Source organism: Oncorhynchus kisutch, linkage group LG17 (assembly GCF_002021735.2).
Source record: "Oncorhynchus kisutch isolate 150728-3 linkage group LG17, Okis_V2, whole genome shotgun sequence".
NCBI lineage: Eukaryota > Metazoa > Chordata > Actinopteri > Salmoniformes > Salmonidae > Oncorhynchus > Oncorhynchus kisutch.
Genome location: NC_034190.2, coordinates 13213402 through 13233548, shown reverse-complemented (window position 1 = coordinate 13233548; position 20147 = coordinate 13213402). Strand labels below are relative to the sequence as shown.

The 20147-nt window shown below is 44.9% G+C and overlaps 1 protein-coding gene across 1 annotated transcript in view; it reads left to right on the top strand.

Annotated features, from left to right (window-relative positions):
* gabbr2 (gamma-aminobutyric acid (GABA) B receptor, 2) overlaps positions 1-20147 on the top strand; it is a 409428-nt gene that overhangs the window by 276465 nt on the left and 112816 nt on the right. The window contains exons 8-12 of the mRNA XM_031795138.1: positions 6647-6707; positions 12041-12121; positions 13524-13674; positions 14798-14930; positions 19931-20038. Coding sequence (XP_031650998.1) covers positions 6647-6707; positions 12041-12121; positions 13524-13674; positions 14798-14930; positions 19931-20038 — 534 coding nt within the window. The remainder of the gene's footprint in view (positions 1-6646; positions 6708-12040; positions 12122-13523; positions 13675-14797; positions 14931-19930; positions 20039-20147) is intronic.

The window sequence follows — 20147 nt, the reverse complement described above, 5'->3', positions numbered from 1 at the left end:
AGACAGAGGAGATAGGGGAGACAGAGGAGACAGAGGAGACAAAGGAGACAGGGGCCCTTATCTATCCAGACAGTAGGCGTGTCTCAAAAGGCACCCTATTCCCTATGTAGTGCAATATCCTTTCTACCAGGACCCGTAGGCCAGTGTATTGGTCTTAGTGCCTCCTGTCTAATGGATGGTAACACAGCCTGAGGGCAGATAGTCCTTACATGCGGACACAGAGAGGTGTGTGTGTGTGTGTGTGTGTGTGTGTGTGTGTGTGTGTGTGTGTGTGTGTGTGTGTGTGTGTGTGTGTGTGTGTGTGTGTGTGTGTGTGTGTGTGTGTGTGTGTCAGGCTGCTGCTTTCTGTCTCCAGACCTCCAGGGAACTCCCTCTTTTCACACATGCAACCCACAACCAGAGACTCTCTCTTGGGCAAACATCCCGCTTTCTTCCCTTCCTCCCTTTTCTCACCTCCAGAAACAAAGTAGCAAAGTGATACCGCCATCTCACCTCCTCAAACACAGTTATACCGCCCTCATCAACAAGGGCAGGCTGGGTCTGTGAATCCCAGAGAGGGCTGTTAGTCTGGGTCAACTCACCCTGGCTCCCTCCCTGTTCCAGCTGAACCAGAGCTCCAGGAGCTGGAGAACAATGTAATGACATTTTGTTTCTTCTTTTATGTATCTGCCATTAGTGAGATATGAATATCAAGACCCTCCAGATTAGAAATACAACATCCGGTATTGATTGTGCATACTGATATTTTTACACATATTTATTTTATTTTGGGGGGTATTTAAAAAAACAACTTTATTTAGATAGTAAATTAATCCGTGGACACAGGCAGTTGGAAATAACAAAAGGGTTGGATCAGGGATTTGAACCCTGGTCTCTGGTGGAGAGAGGAGCCAGGAGCATCGACACTAGACCACAGGCTCTTCAAAAATTTCACACATATTTCTACACTTTTTACAGTTTCTTAAGTGCACTACACAACCACACACTTACGTCAGGCTCAGGAATGTGAGCGATCGCTCAATATGACTTCCGGCAGCAAAACACGGTGAACCTCCTGGCAACAGTCATGCAGCCTGAGCCCCCCAGTGGGGAAAAGATTGGGAACTACAACATACTCTCTCTCGGCACGGCTTCTCACAGTCACATGCTTAACAGGACCATGGGCTGAATGTATCAAAGGTCGTAAAGTAGGAGTGCTGATTTAGGATCAGTTTTGCCTTTCAGATAACAATTAATAAGATTAAATGGACAGGGGGAACCTGATCCTAGATCAGCTCTCCTACATACTCCTGCAGAAAGACACAATTACACCGTCTTATTAAACACAATTGATGGCAGGTAAAAAGTTCCTTCGTTCCAGAGTTACAGCATCTGACCCTGAGTACTTATACATTTACAGTGCCTTGCAAAAGTATTCACCCCCTTGGCATTTTTCCTATGTTGTTGCATTTCATGTATAGTCTAAATTGGTGAAGTGAAATGAAAAAAAGAACTTGTTTCAAAAAAATCTAAATATATAGATTTTTTAAAGTGGTGCATGCATATGTATTTACCCCATTTGCTATGAAGCCCCTAAATAAGATCTGGTGCAACCAACTACCTTCAGAAGTCACATACAGTAATTAGTTAAATAAAGTCCACCTGTATGCAATCTAAGTGTCACATGATCTGTCACATGGGACCATTTTAAGCCGTACAATCCACAGAGTTGGACTTTACAGAAGAGTGGCCAGAATAAAAAGCCATTGCTTAAATAAAAAAATAAGCGAACACGTTTGGTGTTCGCCAAAAGGCATGTGGGGGACTCCCCAAACATATGGAAGAAGGTACTCTGGTTAGATGAGACTAAAATTGAGCTTTTTGGTCATCAAGGAAAACGCTATGTCTGGCTCAAACCCAACACCTCTCGTCACCCCGAGAACACCATCCCCACAGTGAAGCGTGGTGGCAGCATCATGCTGTGCATGTGCTTTTTATCGGCAGGGACTGGGAAACTGGTCAGAATTGAAGGAATGCTGGATGGCGCTAAATACAGGGAAATTCTTAAGGGAAACCTGTTTCAGTCTTCAAGAGATTTGATACTGGGAGGTTCACCTTCCAGCAGGACAATGGCCCTAGCATACTGCTAAAGCAACACCCGAGTGGTTTAAGGGGAAACATTTACATGTCTTGAAATGGCCTAGCCAAAGCCCAGACCTCAATCCAATTGAGAATCTGTGGTATGATTTAAAGATTGCTCTACACCAGCGGAACCCATCCAACTTGAAGGAGCTGAAACAGTTTTGCCTTGAAAAATTTGCAAAAATCCCAGTGGCTAGATGTGGCAAGCTTATACAGACATACCCCAAGAGACTTGCATCTGTAATTGCTGCAAAAGGTGTCTCTACAGTGTATTGACTTTGGGGGGTGTGTAGTTATCCACGCTCACGTTTTCTGTTTTTTGTCTTATTTCTTGTTTGTTTCACAATAAAAAATATTTAGCATCTGCAAAGTGGTAGGCAAAAAGATATATATTTTCATTCCAGGTTGTAAGGCAACAAAATTGGAAAAATGCCAAGGGGGGTGAATACTTTCGCAAGCCACTGTAAAGAAAAACACTACCGGAGTCTCAGAATAGGAAGCAGGAAACACTTATAGTACTTTTCTACTGCAGTTTTCTACCGATGCTTGGCCTAAAGACTCTTTTGTTTTAGCGCCATCTCACCACTGTCAGCGTATGGGGCGGCAGGGTAGCCTAGTGGTCTGGAGCGTTGGACTAGTAACCGGAAGGTTGCAAGTTCAAATCCCTGAGCTGACAAGGTACAACTCTGTCGTTCTGCCCCTGAACAGGCAGTTAACCCACTGTTCCTAGGCCGTCATTGAAAATAAGAATTTGTTCTTAACTAACTTGCCTAGTTAAATAAAGGTAAAACATTTTTAAAAAATATAGCACTGAGGCGAAGGCTTTATTAGCAGCAGTGTCAAGCCTGGCTACAGGTAACTGCCAAAATAAAGGAAACACCAACATGAAGTGTCTTAATGTTAATGTTGGGCCACCACGAGCCACCAGAACAGCTTCAATGCACCCTGGGATAGATTCTACAAGTGTCTGGACCTCTATCAGAGGAATGTGACATCATTCATCCAGAATCTCCCATAAGTGTTCAGTTGGGTTGAGATCTGGTGACTGAGATAGACATCCATTAAACATCCCATGCTCTTTTGAGAACCCTCTTTCAAAGTCACTGAGGTCTTCTATCCATGCTAGCCAAAATAGTGGGCAACTGGGCATTTTTATACATGACCCGAAGCAAGATGGGATGTTAATTGCTTAATTAACTCAGGAACCACACCTGTGTGGAAGCACCTGCTTTCAATGTACTGTGTATCCCTCATTTACTCAAGAGCTTCCTTTATTTTGGCAGTTACCTATAGATATCCCTCTCTCTCTCTGAGCTTACACTTTCAGTCACTTTTTAAATACCATACAACAGCAGAAAACTCTCCATCCCACCGCAGTTAGCCTAGCACTACTGTCTGTGAGGACAGTAGGTTTAGCTAGCTCTCTCTCTCCGAGCTCACACAGACAGACACTCAGTCACATCACAGATGCATACAAATACAGGGTACCAATCAGGGTGCAGAAACCCGCCCAGCGACTGACTTCAAAGCCTCAGTGTCTTTTTGAACTGAAATTGGCTCTTCAATAGGTTTCCTTCCTTCCCATCTCTCTGTCAGCGCTGCTTTAATCAGCTCCATGCTAACTCTCTCTCTCTGTCTCTCTCATTCACCTGTTTTTCTGTGGCCGGCAGTAATCTCAGATCCAGCTAAATGTTTAATTAGGGAGTTCTATGGGCAGATGGCTTGATGAATTAATTCCACAGTCTTGATGGATGAGGATGGATAAGGGAGGGAAGGCAATGTGTTAGTTGCCAGACTTTTTGTGTGTGAAAATATCTGCATATTTTTTATGATTTTATTTGGGCTCGATTGTTGTTTTTTAGAATATCAATGATGATCCATGTGAAGAGTGTCATTTGTTTCCAGTCACTTTTACTTAAGGCTGAACTCAAAGACATGTCAAAGTTTTAAAGGTAGAAGGACTGACTAATGATGTCTGTTCAGTAGCCAAAAGGTGGTATTCTCACTTAAGACATTAAAGAAGATTTGTGATAAGAGTTCTCATTTACAACTGCGACCTGGCCAAGATAAAGCAAAGCAGTGCGACACAAACAACAACACAGAGTTACACATAAACAAACGTACAGTCAATAACACAATAGAAAAATATATGTACAGTGTGTGCAAATGTAGAAGAGTAGGGAGGTAAGGCAATAAATAGGCCATAGAGGCGAAATAATTACAATTTAGCATTAAAACTGTAGTGATAGATGTGCAAATGATGATGTGCAAGTAGAGATACTGGGGTGAAAAAGAGCAAGAGGATAAATATTGGCTGTGTACAGGTACACAGTAAGCTGCTCTGACAGCTGATGCTTAAAGTTAGTGAGGGAGATATAATACTCCAGCTTCACTGATTTTTACAATTAGTTCCAGTCATTGGTAGCAGAGAACTGGAAGGAAAGGTGTTGGCTTTGGGGATGACCAGTGAAATATACAGTTGAAGTCTGGTTCATCCTTGGGATCAATTTCCAAACGCCTGAAGGTACCACGTTCATCTGTACAAACAATAGTACGCAAGTATAAACACCATGGGACCACGCAGCCGTCATACCGCTCAGGAAGGAGACACGTTCTGTCTCCTAGAGATGAACGTACTTTGGTTTAAAAAGTGCAAATCATCCCAGTACAACAGCAAATGACCTTGTGAAGATCCTGGAGGAAACAGATACAAAAGTGTCTATATCCACAGTAAAACGAGTCCTACATCGACATAACCTGAAAGGCTGCTCAGCAAGGAAGAAGCCACTGCTCCAAAACCACCATAAACGGTTTGCAACTGGACATGGGGACATAGATCATACTTTTTGGAGAAATGTCCTCTGGTCTGATGAAACTGTTTGGCCATAATGACCATCGTTATGTTCCTCGTTATGAGGAAAAAGGGGGAGGCTTGCAAGCCGAAGATCACCATCCCAACCATGAAGCACGTGGGTGGCAGCATCATGTTGTGGGGGTGCTTTGCTGCAGGAGGGACTGGTGTACTTCACAAAATAGATGGCATTGTGAGGTAAGAAAATTTGGTGGATATATTGAAGAAACATCTCAAGACATCAGTCAGGAAGTTAAAGCAAATGTGTCTTCCAAATGGACAATGACCCTAAGCATACTTCCAAAGTTGGGGCAAAATGGCTTATGGACAACAAAGTCAAGGTGTTGAAGTGGCCATCACAAAGCTCTGACCTCAATCAGAGCTTTGTGGGCAGAACTGAAAAAGTGTGTGCGAGCAAGGAGGCCTACTAACCTGACTCAGTTACACCAGCTCTGTCAGGAGGAATGGGACAAAATTCACCCAACTTATTGTGGGAAGCTTGTGGAAGGCTACCAGAAATGTTTGACCCAAGTTGAACAATTTAAAGGCAATGCTACCAAATACTAAATGAGTGCATGTAAACTTCTGACCCACAGGGAATGTGATGAAAGAAATAACAGCTTAAATAAATCATTCTTGTTACTATTATTCTGACATTTCACATTCTTAAAATAAGAAATTTTTACTAGGATTAAATGTCAGGAATTGTGAAAAACTGAGTTTAAATGTAGTTGGCTAAGGTGTAACTTCCGACTTCAACTGTACCTGCTTGAGCGGGTGCGACAGCAAAAATATATTCTTAGGATATCCGCAAATTAATCTGCTGACCAATCATTTTGTTTACAGACACATTTTTGCAAACTTCTAATCCAAAAAGAAGCCCAGTGCTAGTCCACTAAAATATGTTAATGTGCCAACACTTGGCACAGATCCTGGTTCGATCCCAGGATGTGTCGCAGCTGGCCATGACTGGGAGACCCATGAGGCGGCGAACAATTGGCCCAGCGTTGTCGGGTTAGGGGAGAGTTTGGCTGGCCATGTTGTCCCATCCTTGTCCCATCGTGCTCTAGAGACTCTGGCTGGCTGGGTGCAATGCACGCTGACATGGTCGCCAAGTGTACGGTGTTTCCTCCGACACATTGGTGCGGCTGGCTTCCGGGTTAAGCGAGCATTGTGTCAAGAAGCAGTGTGGCTTGGCAGAGTTCGTGTTTCGGAGGATGCATGGCTCTCGACCTTCTCCTCTCCTGAGTCCGTACGACAAGACTGTAACTAACAACTGGACATCACGAAATTGGGGAGGAAAAGGGGGTAAAATAAAAATATAATAAATGTGCCAACACTTAATGGCTCATCAAGAAAATAGTGCATCTAAATTCAAATGATATCAAGATAATCTTTAGCTGTACTGCTTCCTCTGCTGTAGCCCATCGTTGAAGATGGCCAACAATTCAGATGGTTTCGCTTGTTAGACTTTAGGCCTGGGCATTAACAAGGGCCAACAATGTTTGGTTTTAGCTTGGTAGCTGATGTGGATCATGTCACATGGACAAGGCAGCATCATATGGACAAGGCAACAAGTGTATTGCATTGAACATGTGATTCCTCATTGAGTCCTTAAGTACTTTAAATGCTTTAAAATGTTCTAAAAGTGTTTTCCATTCCTTTTCTATCCAGGGCCAAGTCATGTTCAGGAACGGAGAACGGATGGGCACCATCAAATTCACACAGTTTCAAGGTACTGTAAGCACATGTTGTAGGATTGTTGCATTGCTGTGATGTTCTGTTGAATTGCTCTAGTATTATGATTGGTTTCTGTCTGGCTGATGATGTCATAGTAATCCTACTCTGGGGTTACCCAACCAGTGGTGGTTGACTGCCAGGGGGCTGCCGGGTGGGATTTTCTACCCAGGGGTGTGAACTGTATTTGGGGGAATCCCCCCAGCTCCCGGCCCACCCCTCCCTCGGCACCAGTATGCCTTTCTTAATCCGCTCATCCTTATCTTATCTACCCCACTGCAGAGGTGCCCCCTGTGGCAGCTTAAATCGGGATGTAGGTGTGTTTGTGTGCGTGCATGTGTGTGTGTGTGGAAACACTTGGGGGAGGCGGACCTGTTTGGTTGTGGGAGTGAGGGAGTTTTTCAATTGGAAGGCAACTGGCAGTCATGTCATGGATAAGCAAATAAATGTTATCATCAGTGAACTGGAGAGCTCTTGCTCCATAGCGCTGTGAAAATGTCATTATGAGTACCTAGCCTTAGGCAGAACACCCCCCCTCCCCACCACTCACCCTCCCGCATGACACACACCTGCCTTTCTCCTTTTCTCCCCTCTCTCTCTCTCCTTTTCTCCCCTCTCTCTCTCTCTCTCTCTCTCTCTCATTTTCACCCCTCTCTCTCTCTCTGAATCTCCTCCTAACTCTTCCACATACTCATCTCTTCTTTTCACCCCTCTCTCTCTCCCACCCTCCCTCCATTCATATCATGACCTTATTATGGCTACCGTCCTTCCCTTCCTTCCTCATTCCCTCCTTCTCTCTCGCTCTCTCTCTCTCCCCCACTCCCTCCCTCCCTCTCTCTCTCTCTCTCTCTCTCTCTCTCTCTCTCTCTCTCTCTCACTCTCTCTCTCTCTCTCTCTCTCTCTCTCTCCCCCGCTCCCTCCCTCCCTCCTGGCTTCTCAGGGAGTGTGTGACGACTGTTTGACACAAGAGATGAAGAGAAAGTGAGAGAGAGTGAGAAAAAGAGGAGAGGAGAAGTGAAGAGAGAGGAGAGAGCGAGAGGAGGGATTGCCCTGGCTGAATATTTCACCAGGATCTGATCCTCTCCTCAACCCTGCCATCTGTCCTCATGCAGTGTGGGAACAGCTCACTCATTCCCCTTTTGAAGGATCGGACTATCAGAGCCTGTCTTTCACCCTCAGCCCGCTCTGTGGTGAAGTTCCCCTTAGGTACAGATCTAAGATCAGCTTCCCCTCCCCAATCCTAACCTTAACCATTAGTGGGGGAAATGCAACGCTGACCCAAGATAAGCATCTAGGGGCAACTTCACCCTACATCCCCCCTCAACTCATCAGCCTACAGATCACCTTACATAAAGTATCCTGGTAAGCTGACAGGGACAGCTTTGCATTTTCCTCATTAATGGTTACGGTTAGTATTGGGAGAAGGGAAGCTGATCCTAGATCTGTATCTAAGACCTAAGAGGAACTTTACCACAGACTGCGGCTGAGGGTGCAGTGTAAGAACACCGAATGCATTAATATTCAAACAATTTCTTATGGTTTAGTAAATCAAATCAAATTGTATATGTCTCTTGCGCTGAATACAACAGGTGTAGACCTTACAGTGAAATGCTTACTTTACAAGCCCTTAACCAACAATGCAGTTTTAAGAAAAAAATACCCCAAACATATTTTTTCAATTAATTTCCTTGGCGCTCCGGTATCGCTTGCCGTGTGGCAGCAGAGAGAACAGTCTATGATTAGGGTGGCTGGAGTGGAGTCTTTTACCATTTTTAGGGCCTTCCTCTGACACCGTCTGGTATAGAGGTCCTGGATGGCATCCCGGTGATGTACTGGGCCGTACGCACTACCCTTTGTAGTGCCTTGCGATCGGAGGCCGAGCAGTTGCCATACCAGGCAGTGATGCAACCATGCTCTCGATGGTGCAGCTGTAGAACCTTTTGAGGATCTGAGGACCCATGTTAAATAACTTCAGTCTCCTGAGGAGAAATAGGTTTTGTCGTGCCCTCTTCATAACTGTCTTGGTGTGTTTGGACCATGTTAGTTTGTTGGTGATGTGGACACCAAGGAACTTGAAGCTCTCAACCTGCTCCAACACAGCCCCATCAATGAGAATGGGGGAGTGCTCTGTCCTCCTTTTTCCTGTAGTCTACAATCATCTCCTTCGTCTTGATCAAGTTGAGGGAGAGGTTGTTGTCCTGGCACCAAAAAGCCAGGTCTCTGACCTCCTCCCTACAGGGTGTTTCGATGTTGTCGGTGATCAGGCCTACCTTTGTTGTGTCATCGGCAAACTTAATGATAGTGTTGGAGTCGTGTCTGGCCATGCAGTCATGAGGGAACAGAGAGTACAGCAGGGGACTGAGCATGCACCCCTGAGGGGCCCACGTGTTGAGGATCAGCGTGGCAGATGTGTTGTTGTCTACCCTTACCACCTGGGGGCAGCCCGTCAGGAAGTCCAGGATCCAGTTGCAGAGAGAGGTGTTTAGTCCCAGGTTCCTTAGCTTAGTGATGAGCTTTGAGGGCACTCTGGTGTTGAACGCTGAGCTGTAGTCAATGAATAGCATTCTCACATAGGTGTTCTTTTTGTCCAGGTGTTAAAGGGGAGTGTGGACTATAATAGCGATTGCATCATCTGTGGATCTGTTGGGGTGGTATGTAAATTGGAGTGGGTCTAGGGTTTCTGGGATAATGATGTTGATGTAAGCCATGACCAGCCTTTCAAATAATTTCATGGCTACAGATTTGAGTGCTACGGGTTGGTAGTAATTTAGGCAGGTTACTTTAGTGTTCTTGGTAGCAGGGACTATGGTGGTCTGCTTGAAACATATTAGTATTACAGACTCAGACAGGGAGAGGTTGAAAATGTCAGTGAAGACACTTGCCAGTTGGTCAGCGCATGCTCGGAGTATGCGTCCTGGTAATCCATCTGGCCCTGCGACCTTGTGAACGTTGACTTGTTTAAAGGTCTTACTCACATCGGCTACGGAGAGCGTGATCACACAGTCGTCCGGGACAGCTGATGCTCTCATGCATGCTTCAGTGTTACTTGTCTCGAAGCGAGCATAGAAGCAATCTAGCTCGACTGGTAGGCTCGTGTCAATGGGCAGTTTGTGGCTGTGCTTCCCTTGGTAGTCTGTAATAGCTTGCATGCCCTGCCACATTGGACAAGCGTCTGAGCCAGTGTAGAGAGATGTAAAGGTGTTTCCCCCTAAGTTTAAAGCTATATGAAGGTTAATTCATTATTGAATGAAATTCACGTTCTGTCATCTCCAGTAATAGAGTGCTGAGATGGTAGGATGACGTAGGTTTGATTGGGACAGCTGTAGAGAATACCCTGCATAACCTGTCTGCATCCCAAATGGTACCCTATTTCCTATGGGCCTTGGTCAATAGTAGTGTACTATATAGGGAACAGGGTGCCATTTGGGATGGAAGCCGGGGTGTGTGCAGCAGATGGCTAAAACATTTAGCATCACTATGGTGACATTGTGCAGAGGGTTCTAAGTTTGCAACCTAGGGCCTCCCGAGTGGTGCAGTGGTCTATTGCTGATGTCCTGGATCTCATCAACAACACGATGAGGTTCCAAGGTAAGTACACACCACTAGAGATCCTGGTTCGAGTCCAGGGTCTGTCGTAGCCGGCCGCGATCGGGAGACCCATGGGGAGGCACACAATTGGCCTGGGTTAGGGGACGGATTGGCCGGTAGGGATGTTCTTGTCCCATTGCACACTAGCGACTCCTGTGGCAGGCCGGGTGCAATGCACAGGTGTATTCGTTTCCTCAGACACATTGGTGCGGCTGGTTTCCGGGTTAAGTGGGCATTGTGTGAAGAAGCAATACGGCTCTCGACCTTTGCCTCTCCCGAGTTCGTATGGGAGTTGCAGCGATGAGACAAGACTGTAACTACCAATTGGAGAGAAAAAGAGGTTTAAAAAAATAAATATATATATTTTTTTTAAGTCTTCAACCTAGGTCAGGTAGACAGGGACGGAAGTCATCCTGCTATACATGGGCAGCATAAACAGTGCATCATTAGCCTGATCCCAGATCTGTTTGTGCTGTCTTGCCAACTCCTATGGACGAACATATCTGTGATCAAGCTAGTGTATCAGCACCTCTGTGTCTGGAACCTCTGGATTCATCAATCTGAATGTGATTAACAGAAATGCACTGATCCCAGATCTGTTTGTGCTGTATTGCCCGCTCCTATGGTCGTCACGCCAAACAGATATGGGATCAGGCTAGTGTTTCAATCTGTATCTGATTTACAGTAATGAAGGAGGTAATTGAACAAACAGATGTGAAACGTAATTTCAGAAGTTGGGTGAAGGTTTTGCGCTAACATAGCAGCAACAGCTCAGGGATGTGGTAGTCATAATTGCGTAGTGTTTATGTGTATCTGACACAGAACCAACATTTACATTTGTTATCAAGCCTCACACTGTAAAGAGACCGAGGGAGAGACCGAGAGTCGAATCGTCTCCCCTCATATCCCCCCTCCCCCTGTGTGCTGAGTGTAACTGTTCACCCATTTGTATGAGAAGGAGAGTGATGGAGATGCTGTGTGTGACAGGGCCAATACAGAGCCTGTAATACACACATACATTTTTTAACTTAGGCATAGAGCCCTGTATCAGCTTCTAAGATGTCTCTTGAAGGAAATGGCTGCTTTAAATAGCGCTCAAGAGAGAGGTTTGTGTTATGGCTCAGGATATATCACAATTTAGACTCATTTTACTGTATCTGTGAAAATGCCAATGTATTGCGTTACCATTGCCAGTATACTATTTTTTCGATTGGTTTCTTCAATGGAGATTTGTTCTCCGGTAATGTGTGTGTAGTTTGTGCGGGGTGTATTCACTAGGAAACAAATGGAAGCAAACGGGCTAAAACGGAGAAGGACTAACCTGAACTTGTCCAATAAAAAACACTAATTTGCATTGCAAAAAGTTTTCAGTTGCAAAGCGTTTCACTACTGTTTGCTACAGAGGGTACATACGAATACACCCCAGTACGTTACTGTTGCTAGCCATTATACCAATCTGTATCACAACCATTAACCCAATGCCATTACTCTCTGTTAGCTTGATCTAATCACTGATTTCCACGCTTAGCTAAAACACACAAGCTGTAAATGAGAATTCACTCTGCAGTATTCCTCATTCGTTTTGGAATAGATATTGTCTTATTTGAAATGTTACAATTATTTTGGGTCAGATCTCTGCAATTTTACAGCGAGAGCTGTCTAGTTGACTGAAAGAGAAAGTTGTCCAAAGTGTTGTCCACATGCTGTCCTAACTGACGTCTTTCCTGGTTGTGTTCCTAACAGAGGGGCAGGAGGTGAAGGTTGGAGAGTACAACGCTATTGCTGATGTCCTGGATCTCATCAACAACACGATGAGGTTCCAAGGTAAGTACACATGAGATTGTACGTGTGTGTGTGTGTGTGTGTGTGTGTGTGTGTGTGTGTGTGTGTGTGTGTGTGTGTGTGTGTGTGTGTGTGTGTGTGTGTGTGTGTGTGTGTGTGTGTGTGTGTGTGTGTGTGTGTGGCATTGTGCGTGCATGCGTGTTTGTGCATGCGTGTTTGTGCGTGCGTGTTTGTGCATGCGTGTTTGTGCGTGCGTGTTTGTGCATGCGTGCTTGTACGCGCACACACAGGGCATCCAGTACGCTCCTCTCAATCAATCATTCTATATTGAATTATTTACCAGCATTTTTATTACACTATGTTTTCTTGTGTTGACAAGAAACCCCTCCCCTCCCTCCCTGTAGTCCCATACAGACACACTCTGGGACAGCTAAAACATTTGTTTCTATGTGTCAAACCACCATAAGATAGCTCAGTAAGATGAGACGTTGAAATCGATTGGCACACTGGCAAAGACACAGAGAGGGTGAATAAAGGAACTGGCAAGCATAAGAAACAGCGATCGCTCACCACGACAACCGATTCTGTATGGAGGTACATTTACACAGTTGATAAGAAAGTAGACAAATTGAGGAGTTTTCCAATGTTAAGTAGCCTAATGGTGAGGGTTCATTTTGGATCTGTCCTTCTCCTGCAGAAGTGTTCAGTACTTTACATACTGTAGGATCAAAGTCACTGGATAAATGGATACACTTCAAATCTTTTAATTTCCTTTATTCAACTAGGCAACTCAGTTAAGAACAAATTCTTATTTTCAATGACGGCCTAGGAACAGCGGGTTAACTGCCTGTTCAGGGGCAGAACAACAGATTTGTACCTTGTGTCAGCTCAGGGGTTTGAACTTGCAACCTTTCAGTTACTTGTCCAACGCTCTAACCACTAGGCTACCCTGTTATTGTACATTTCTCAGGCTAAGAACATCCCCACTGGGCACAGACGTCAGTTCCACATCTAGGTTTGATTTACATTTGATTGAGTTGTCAACTAATATAAATTCACCCCCCAAAAAATCACTATGTTATTGGATTTAGGTTAAAAGTTGTGTGGAAAAAATATGTAATTCCCTTACGTTGATGAATTTTTTGCAAATCCAATCACTTTTCCACATCAATCCAACGTCATCATATTATTTTGAATGTTGCTGAAATGACGTGAAAACAATGTTGATTCAACCAGTTTTTGCCAGTGGGTCTGTGAATGTCCTCGTCTTCGTTCAGGAGTGGATCCTCCAAATCAACTTATTTTTATTTTCCCCTTCTTGTGGAGTTGTTTTTCAATGTTAAATACTGGTGAGGGCTCTTTTTGGTTGTCTATCCTTCCCCTGTAGAAGTCATTATTATACTTGTTTTTATATGGCAAACTGAGTTCCTCCTCTTCATTTCAGGGGTGGAGCCTCCTAAGGACCGTACGTTTGTACGTCTGCAGCGTCGCAACATCAACGTACCCCTCTACAGCATCCTGTCTGTTATCACCATCCTGGGCATGCTCATGGCAGGGGCCTTCCTCTTCTTCAACATCAAGAACCGCAACCACAGGTCAGTGGAAGAGGGAGGGGAATGGGGGAGGAGGGGGTAGAGCTCACAGCAAGGGAGAACCGCAACCACAGGTCAGTGGAAGAGGGAGGGGAATGGGGGAGGAGTGGGTAGAGCTCACAGCAAGGGAGAACCGCAACCACGGGTCAGTGGAAGAGGGAGGGGAATGGGGGAGGAGTGGGTAGAGCTCACAGCAAGGGAGAACCGCAACCACAGGTCAGTGGAAGAGGGAGGGGAATGGGGGAGGAGGGGGTAGGGCTGTAGCCTAGCTGACACCACTCACGTGGTACACAGCAAGGGAGACCCGAAACCACAGGTCAGTGGAAGAAGGAGGGGAATGGGGGGAGGAGTGGGTAGAGCTCACAGCAAGGGAGAACTGCAACCACAGGTCAGTGGAAGAGGGAGGGGAATGGGAGAGGAGTGGGTAGAGCTGTAGCCTAGCTGACACCACTCACGTGGTACACAGCAAGGGAGAGCTGTGACACACTGTTCCGGACAGGAGTCCATTGTAAATGCAGTATTCGCGCAGAAATTAGTTGAGCTTTGATTGGTTCTCTCAAACATTGTTTTCTGAGACGTTGTTTGAATCCAACAGTTGTGTTGGAAGTGGGCGGCGTTCTGAGGCTGTGTGTGGTTGTCTATGTTGGTGGAGAACCAATCAAAGTACAGCCCACTTCGTTATCAAAGCATTGTGCTGACAACATCAAGGAGCTTTTCCATACTATGGAAAATAGCACTCACTAGCAAAAAATGGTCTCCAAAAATTGTGCAGATACTGTATGTGCACCACGTCATTGCTCAGTCTCTCGCTCTGCTGTGTGTACACCGTGCTAGCTGTCACTCAATTGGCGAGGGACTGAAGCACATTGGCTAGAACTCAAATTGCTAGGAGGTTGGCCCATGTGGGGGGAAATATAGGGAAAATAGTGCATTCACCAAGACAAAAACACATTTGGAACTCTGTTCCCCCATGTCGCTCCGCTGCTGTTACTGCATTCTACATGCACTGTTATATAAAACATGTTTCAATGTTAAAATGGTCCTTCTGAGTTTTTCAATTTTGGAGCTCTGTGTTCCTCTCACAATTCCAAACCTTGCTGTACATGCTCCTCTCCTCTCCCTACAGACTGATCAAGATGTCCAGTCCCTACATGAACAACCTTATCATCCTGGGTGGAATGCTCTCCTACTCCTCCATCTTCCTCTTCGGCCTGGACGGCGCCTTGGTGTCCGACAAAGAGTTTGAGGCCTTGTGTACTGTGAGTATATAACCTGTACAGCTAGAACCCCATATATGCTGTGCTAATGACATGTAAGATCCCAGGCTAACACTAGGCTAATACTATATCATTCTCTTCTGTCTTCTCCCCCATCGAAAGGTGTGCGATCCACTCTAACGCTAGCTTGCATTCTCTCTTGATCCCCTTCAAAAGGTGTGCATCCCAGACTAACGCCAGCTATTAGCTATCATTCTTTTCCTACTTCCAAAAGTTGTGAGATCCAGGTTAAAGCTAGGCTAGCACACCAGTCTTTTCTTCATCCCTTCAAAAGTTGTGAGATCCAGGCTAATGCTAGGCTAGCACACCAGTCTTTTCTTCATCCCTCCAAAAGGTGTAAGATCCAGGCTAATGCTAGGCTAGCACACCAGTCTTTTCTTCATCCCTTCAAAAGGTGTAAGATCCAGGCTAATGCTAGGCTAGCACACCAGTCTTTTCTTCATCCCTCCAAAAGGTGTAAGATCCAGGCTAATGCTAGGCTAGCACACCAGTCTTTTCTTCATCCCTCCAAAAGTTGTGAGATCCAGGCTAATGCTAGGCTAGCACACCAGTCTTTTCTTCATCCCTCCAAAAGGTGTAAGATCCAGGCTAATGCTAGGCTAGCACACCAGTCTTTTCTTCATCCCTCCAAAAGGTGTAAGATCCAGGCTAATGCTAGGCTAGCACACTAGCTAACATTATCTTCCTCCCTTCAGAATTACATTTGGACCTTTATTTAACTAGGCAAGTCAGTTAAGAACAAATTATTATTTAAAATGCCGGCCTACACCGGCCAAACCCGGACGACACGGCCAATTGTGCGCCGCCCTGTTTCAAACCAGTGTGTCTGTAGTAACGCCTCTAGTGCCTTAGACCGCTGTGTCACTCGGGAGGAAGGGGATGGGACTTCATATAATGGGAGTTGATTGGATCAGTCCCTGGGTCTTTCCTAACATGGAGCACATTAAACTCCTGCTCCCACAGCAAGCGTTTGAACGTGACTATCATAGCCTCTGGTTTAATTAAACAGGTTTGATTACAGCGATAACTGGTTTACGTCCCAAATGGCCCCCTATTCCCTATATAGTGCACTGCTTTTGACCAGGACCCACAGAGATAAATAATGTTAGCTAGGCGGGTGGCGCAGCACGTATCAACTGCCATCGAGTGCCTGCCTGCCCGGCTCACCTCAGCCAAAACAATCCAAAATGGAGGCTGTCACATCAGAGAGGAAGTGTAAAAGTATGTGATCCAACCAATCAATATGCACTGTTTTCTTTGTATGGCTGCTGTAATAGTTTTTTTGTTATCTCTTTCTCTATCCCCCTCCCTTTTTGCCCTCTTCCCCCTCCCTCGCCCACATAAACACCCACACACAGGAACACCAAATAGGCTACCTTTTGAGTAAAGAAAAAGTATATTCCAGTTTAAACTCTAAAAACAAGCAAGGGTAGTATTTTATCGAGTGCGCCATTGCACCTCAATGGGAAGGAGAAAGAGAGTGGTCATAGCCCACAGGAGAGCTGGCTACACAACAGTGACGACACAACAGTGGTAGGTCTAATTAGCAACAACGACGAGACTAGGCAGAGTGGAGCCAGGAAAATAACCTCAACGTCAACAAAAGGAAGGAGCTGATTGTGGACTACAGGAGACAAAAGAGAGAGCATGCCCCTGTCCACATTGATGGGGCCGCAGTGCAGAGGGTCAAAAGTTCCACTGTCGGCACATCACTGACGACATGAAATGGTCCCTTCACACAGACAATGTGGTAAAGAAAGGCGCAACAGCACCTCTTCAACCTCAGGAGGCTGAAGACATTTGGCTTGGCCCCTAAAGACACTCATGAACCTTTACAAATGTACCACTGAGAGCATTTTGTCAGGCTGTATCACCACCTGGCACAGTCCACAACCACAAGGCTCTGCGGTCCGCCCAACGCATTACTTGGGGCACACTGCCTGCCGTCCAGGACATCTACAGCACCATGTGTCACAGGAAGGCCAAGGAGATCATCAAGGACCTGAAAAACAGCTTATAGCCATCTCAAAGCCATCAGACAGTAATCTACCATTTGCTATGTGGTTTCTACTGTGTATTTACAGTATATACTGTATTCTCAACATAACTCATTGTAATATTGCTACTACTGTACATTGCATTTTAGTTCATATAAACTCAGCAAAAAAAGAAACGTCCTCTCACTGTCAACTGCTTATATTTTCAGCAAACTTAACATGTGTAAATATTTGTATGAACATAACAAGATTCAACAACTGAGACATAAACTGGACAATTTCCACAGACATGTGACTAACATAAATGGAATAATGCGTCCCTGAACAAAGGGGGGTCAAAATCAAAAGTAACCGTCAGTATCTGGTGTGGCCACCAGCTGCATTAAGTACTGCAGTGCATCTCCTCTTCATGGACTGCGCCAGATTTGCCAGTTCTTGCTGTGAGATGTTACCCCACTCTTCCACCAAGGCACCTGCAAGTTCCCGGACATTTCTGGGGGGAATGGCCCTAGCCCTCACCCTCCGATCTAACAGGTCCCAGACGTGCTCAATGGGATTGAGATCCGGGCTCTTCGCTGGCCATGGCAGAACACTGACATTCCTGTCTTGCAGGAAATCATGCACAGAACGAGCAACATGGCTGGTGGCATTGTCATGCTGGAGGGTCATGTCAGGATGAGCCTGCAGGAAGGGTACCACATGAGGGAGGAGGATGTCTTCCCTGTAACACGCAGCATTGAGATTGCCTGCAATGACAACAAGCTCAGTCCGATGATTCTGACCCTCCACCTCCAAACCATTCCCGCTCCAGAGTACAGGCCTCAGTGTAAAGCTCATTCCTTCGACGATAAACGCAAATCCGACTCTCACCCCTGGTGAGACATAACCGCGACTCGTCAGTGAAGAGCACTTTTTGCCAGTCCTGTCTGGTCCAGCGACGGTGGATTTGTGCCCTTAGGCAACGTTGTTGCCGGTGATGTCTGGTGAGGACCTGCCTTACAACAGGCCTACAAGCCCTCAGGCCAGCCTCTCTCAGCCTATTGCTGACAGTCTGAGCACTGATGGAGGGATTGTGCGTTCCTGGTGTAACTCTGGCAGTTGTTGTTGCCATCCTGTACCTGTCCTGCAGGTGTGATGTTCGGATGTACCGATCCTGTGCAGGTGTTGTTACATGTGGTCTGGCACTGCGAGGACGATCAGCTGTCCGTCCTGTCTCTCTGTAGCGCTGTCTTAGGCGTCTCAGTACGGACATTGCAATTTATTTCCCTGGCCACATCTGCAATCCTCATGTCTCCTTGCAACATGCCTAAGGCACGTTCACGCAGATGAGCAGGGAGCCTGAGAATCTTTCTTTTGGTGTTTTTCAGAGTCAGTAGAAAGGTGAGGTTATTTATTAGTAATATATATACTGCTGTACATATTATTCTCCCACTATAATATATCTACTGCTGTACATATCATTCTCCCACTATAATATATCTACTGCTGTACATATCATTCTCCCACTATAATATATCTACTGCTGTACATATCATTCTACCACTATAATATATCTACTGCTGTACATATCATTCTACCACTATAATATATCTACTGCTGTACATATCATTCTCCCACTATAATATATCTACTGCTGTACATATCATTCTCCCACTATAATATATCTACTTCTGTACATATCATTCTACCACTATGATATATCTACTGCTGTACATATCATTCTCCCACTATAATATATCTACTACTGTACATATCATTCTCCCACTATAATATATATACTGCTGTACATATCATTCTCCCACTATAATATATCTACTGCTGTACATATCATTCTCCCACTATAATATATCTACTGCTGTACATATCCTTCTCCCACTATACTATATCTACTGCTGTACATATCATTCTCCCACTATAATATATCTACTGCTGTACATATCGTTCTCCCACTATAACATATCTACTGCTGTACATATCGTTCTTAGTATGTAATGTGTAAATTCATCCGGTGGATACACACATTGGATTTGGATTACTGTTCCAGTGCTATTTGTGTTGTTGATTGAAGTCGTTCCAACATTTCTTAATTACTTTCTTTTCATTTGTTGGATTTTGTGTGGTTTGTTTTGTATTGCTAGGTATTACTGCACTGTTGGAGCTAGAAACATAGGTATTACTGCACTGTTGGAGCTAGAAACATAGGTATTACTGCACTGTTGGAGCTAGAAACATAGGTATTACTTCACTGTTGGAGCTAGAAACATAGGTATTACGCTGCACCAGCAATAGCATCTTCAAATCGATGTACTAATAAACTTTGATGTGATTTAGGGTCATATATCTTTTTCATCCCCCACACAGACCAGACCTAGTCATTTGTCAAGGGGCCCCTAGAACAGTCTCTTTCAGTAGGGCTCCTATTTTCCTCAAGCTACACATGGGGGAGAATAGGGTTGCTGCTGAATCTCCTGCCTTGGTCTGTTCTATTGTGACTCTGCCTCCCTGCCAAGAATGCTTTTCAACAGACAGACAAACACAAACAGCATTTAGTGCAGTGGGTGTTAAAGTAGTGTTTTTCCAGCTTGTTAAATTAGATACTGTGGGAGTTATTACAGGATATAGCTTTGTTGCTCTTATTTAGTTACAACTCATTCTAAATACAGATATAGCCTACAGAAGGCACCATAGTATTTGGTTTGTTTTAATATATTTGGGTTTCAAGTAGGGAGAGGCTGCTAGGTCTCTTTTTAATAACACATATTCATAAGTTTGACAGCCATGATCCTAGTATACGACTTCCTCTGAAGTTTGCACATTCACTTTCATGGAATTATGATAGGATTCTGACTATTTCTAGTGCACTTTTAGAGCTTTTGGTGAATTTGTCGGCTAAGAAAAAATAAATGCTAACATCTTGTCAGTCTAGATCTTTGTTTTAGTCCAGCTCTTTGACAGCTTTTGACTGTTTCTGTCCTCGTCTTGCAGGTGCGAACATGGATCCTCATTGTGGGCTACACAACAGCGTTTGGTGCCATGTTTGCCAAGACCTGGAGAGTCCATGCTATCTTCAAGAACGTCAAGATGAAGAAAAAGGTGAGAGAACGCAGTGAGCTGCTGCCTATGGAACCCTGCTGCAGCATGGATTCCAATCCAACCCATTGCTACTCTTCCTGTCTTTCCTATCTATCTGTACCTTATCTCA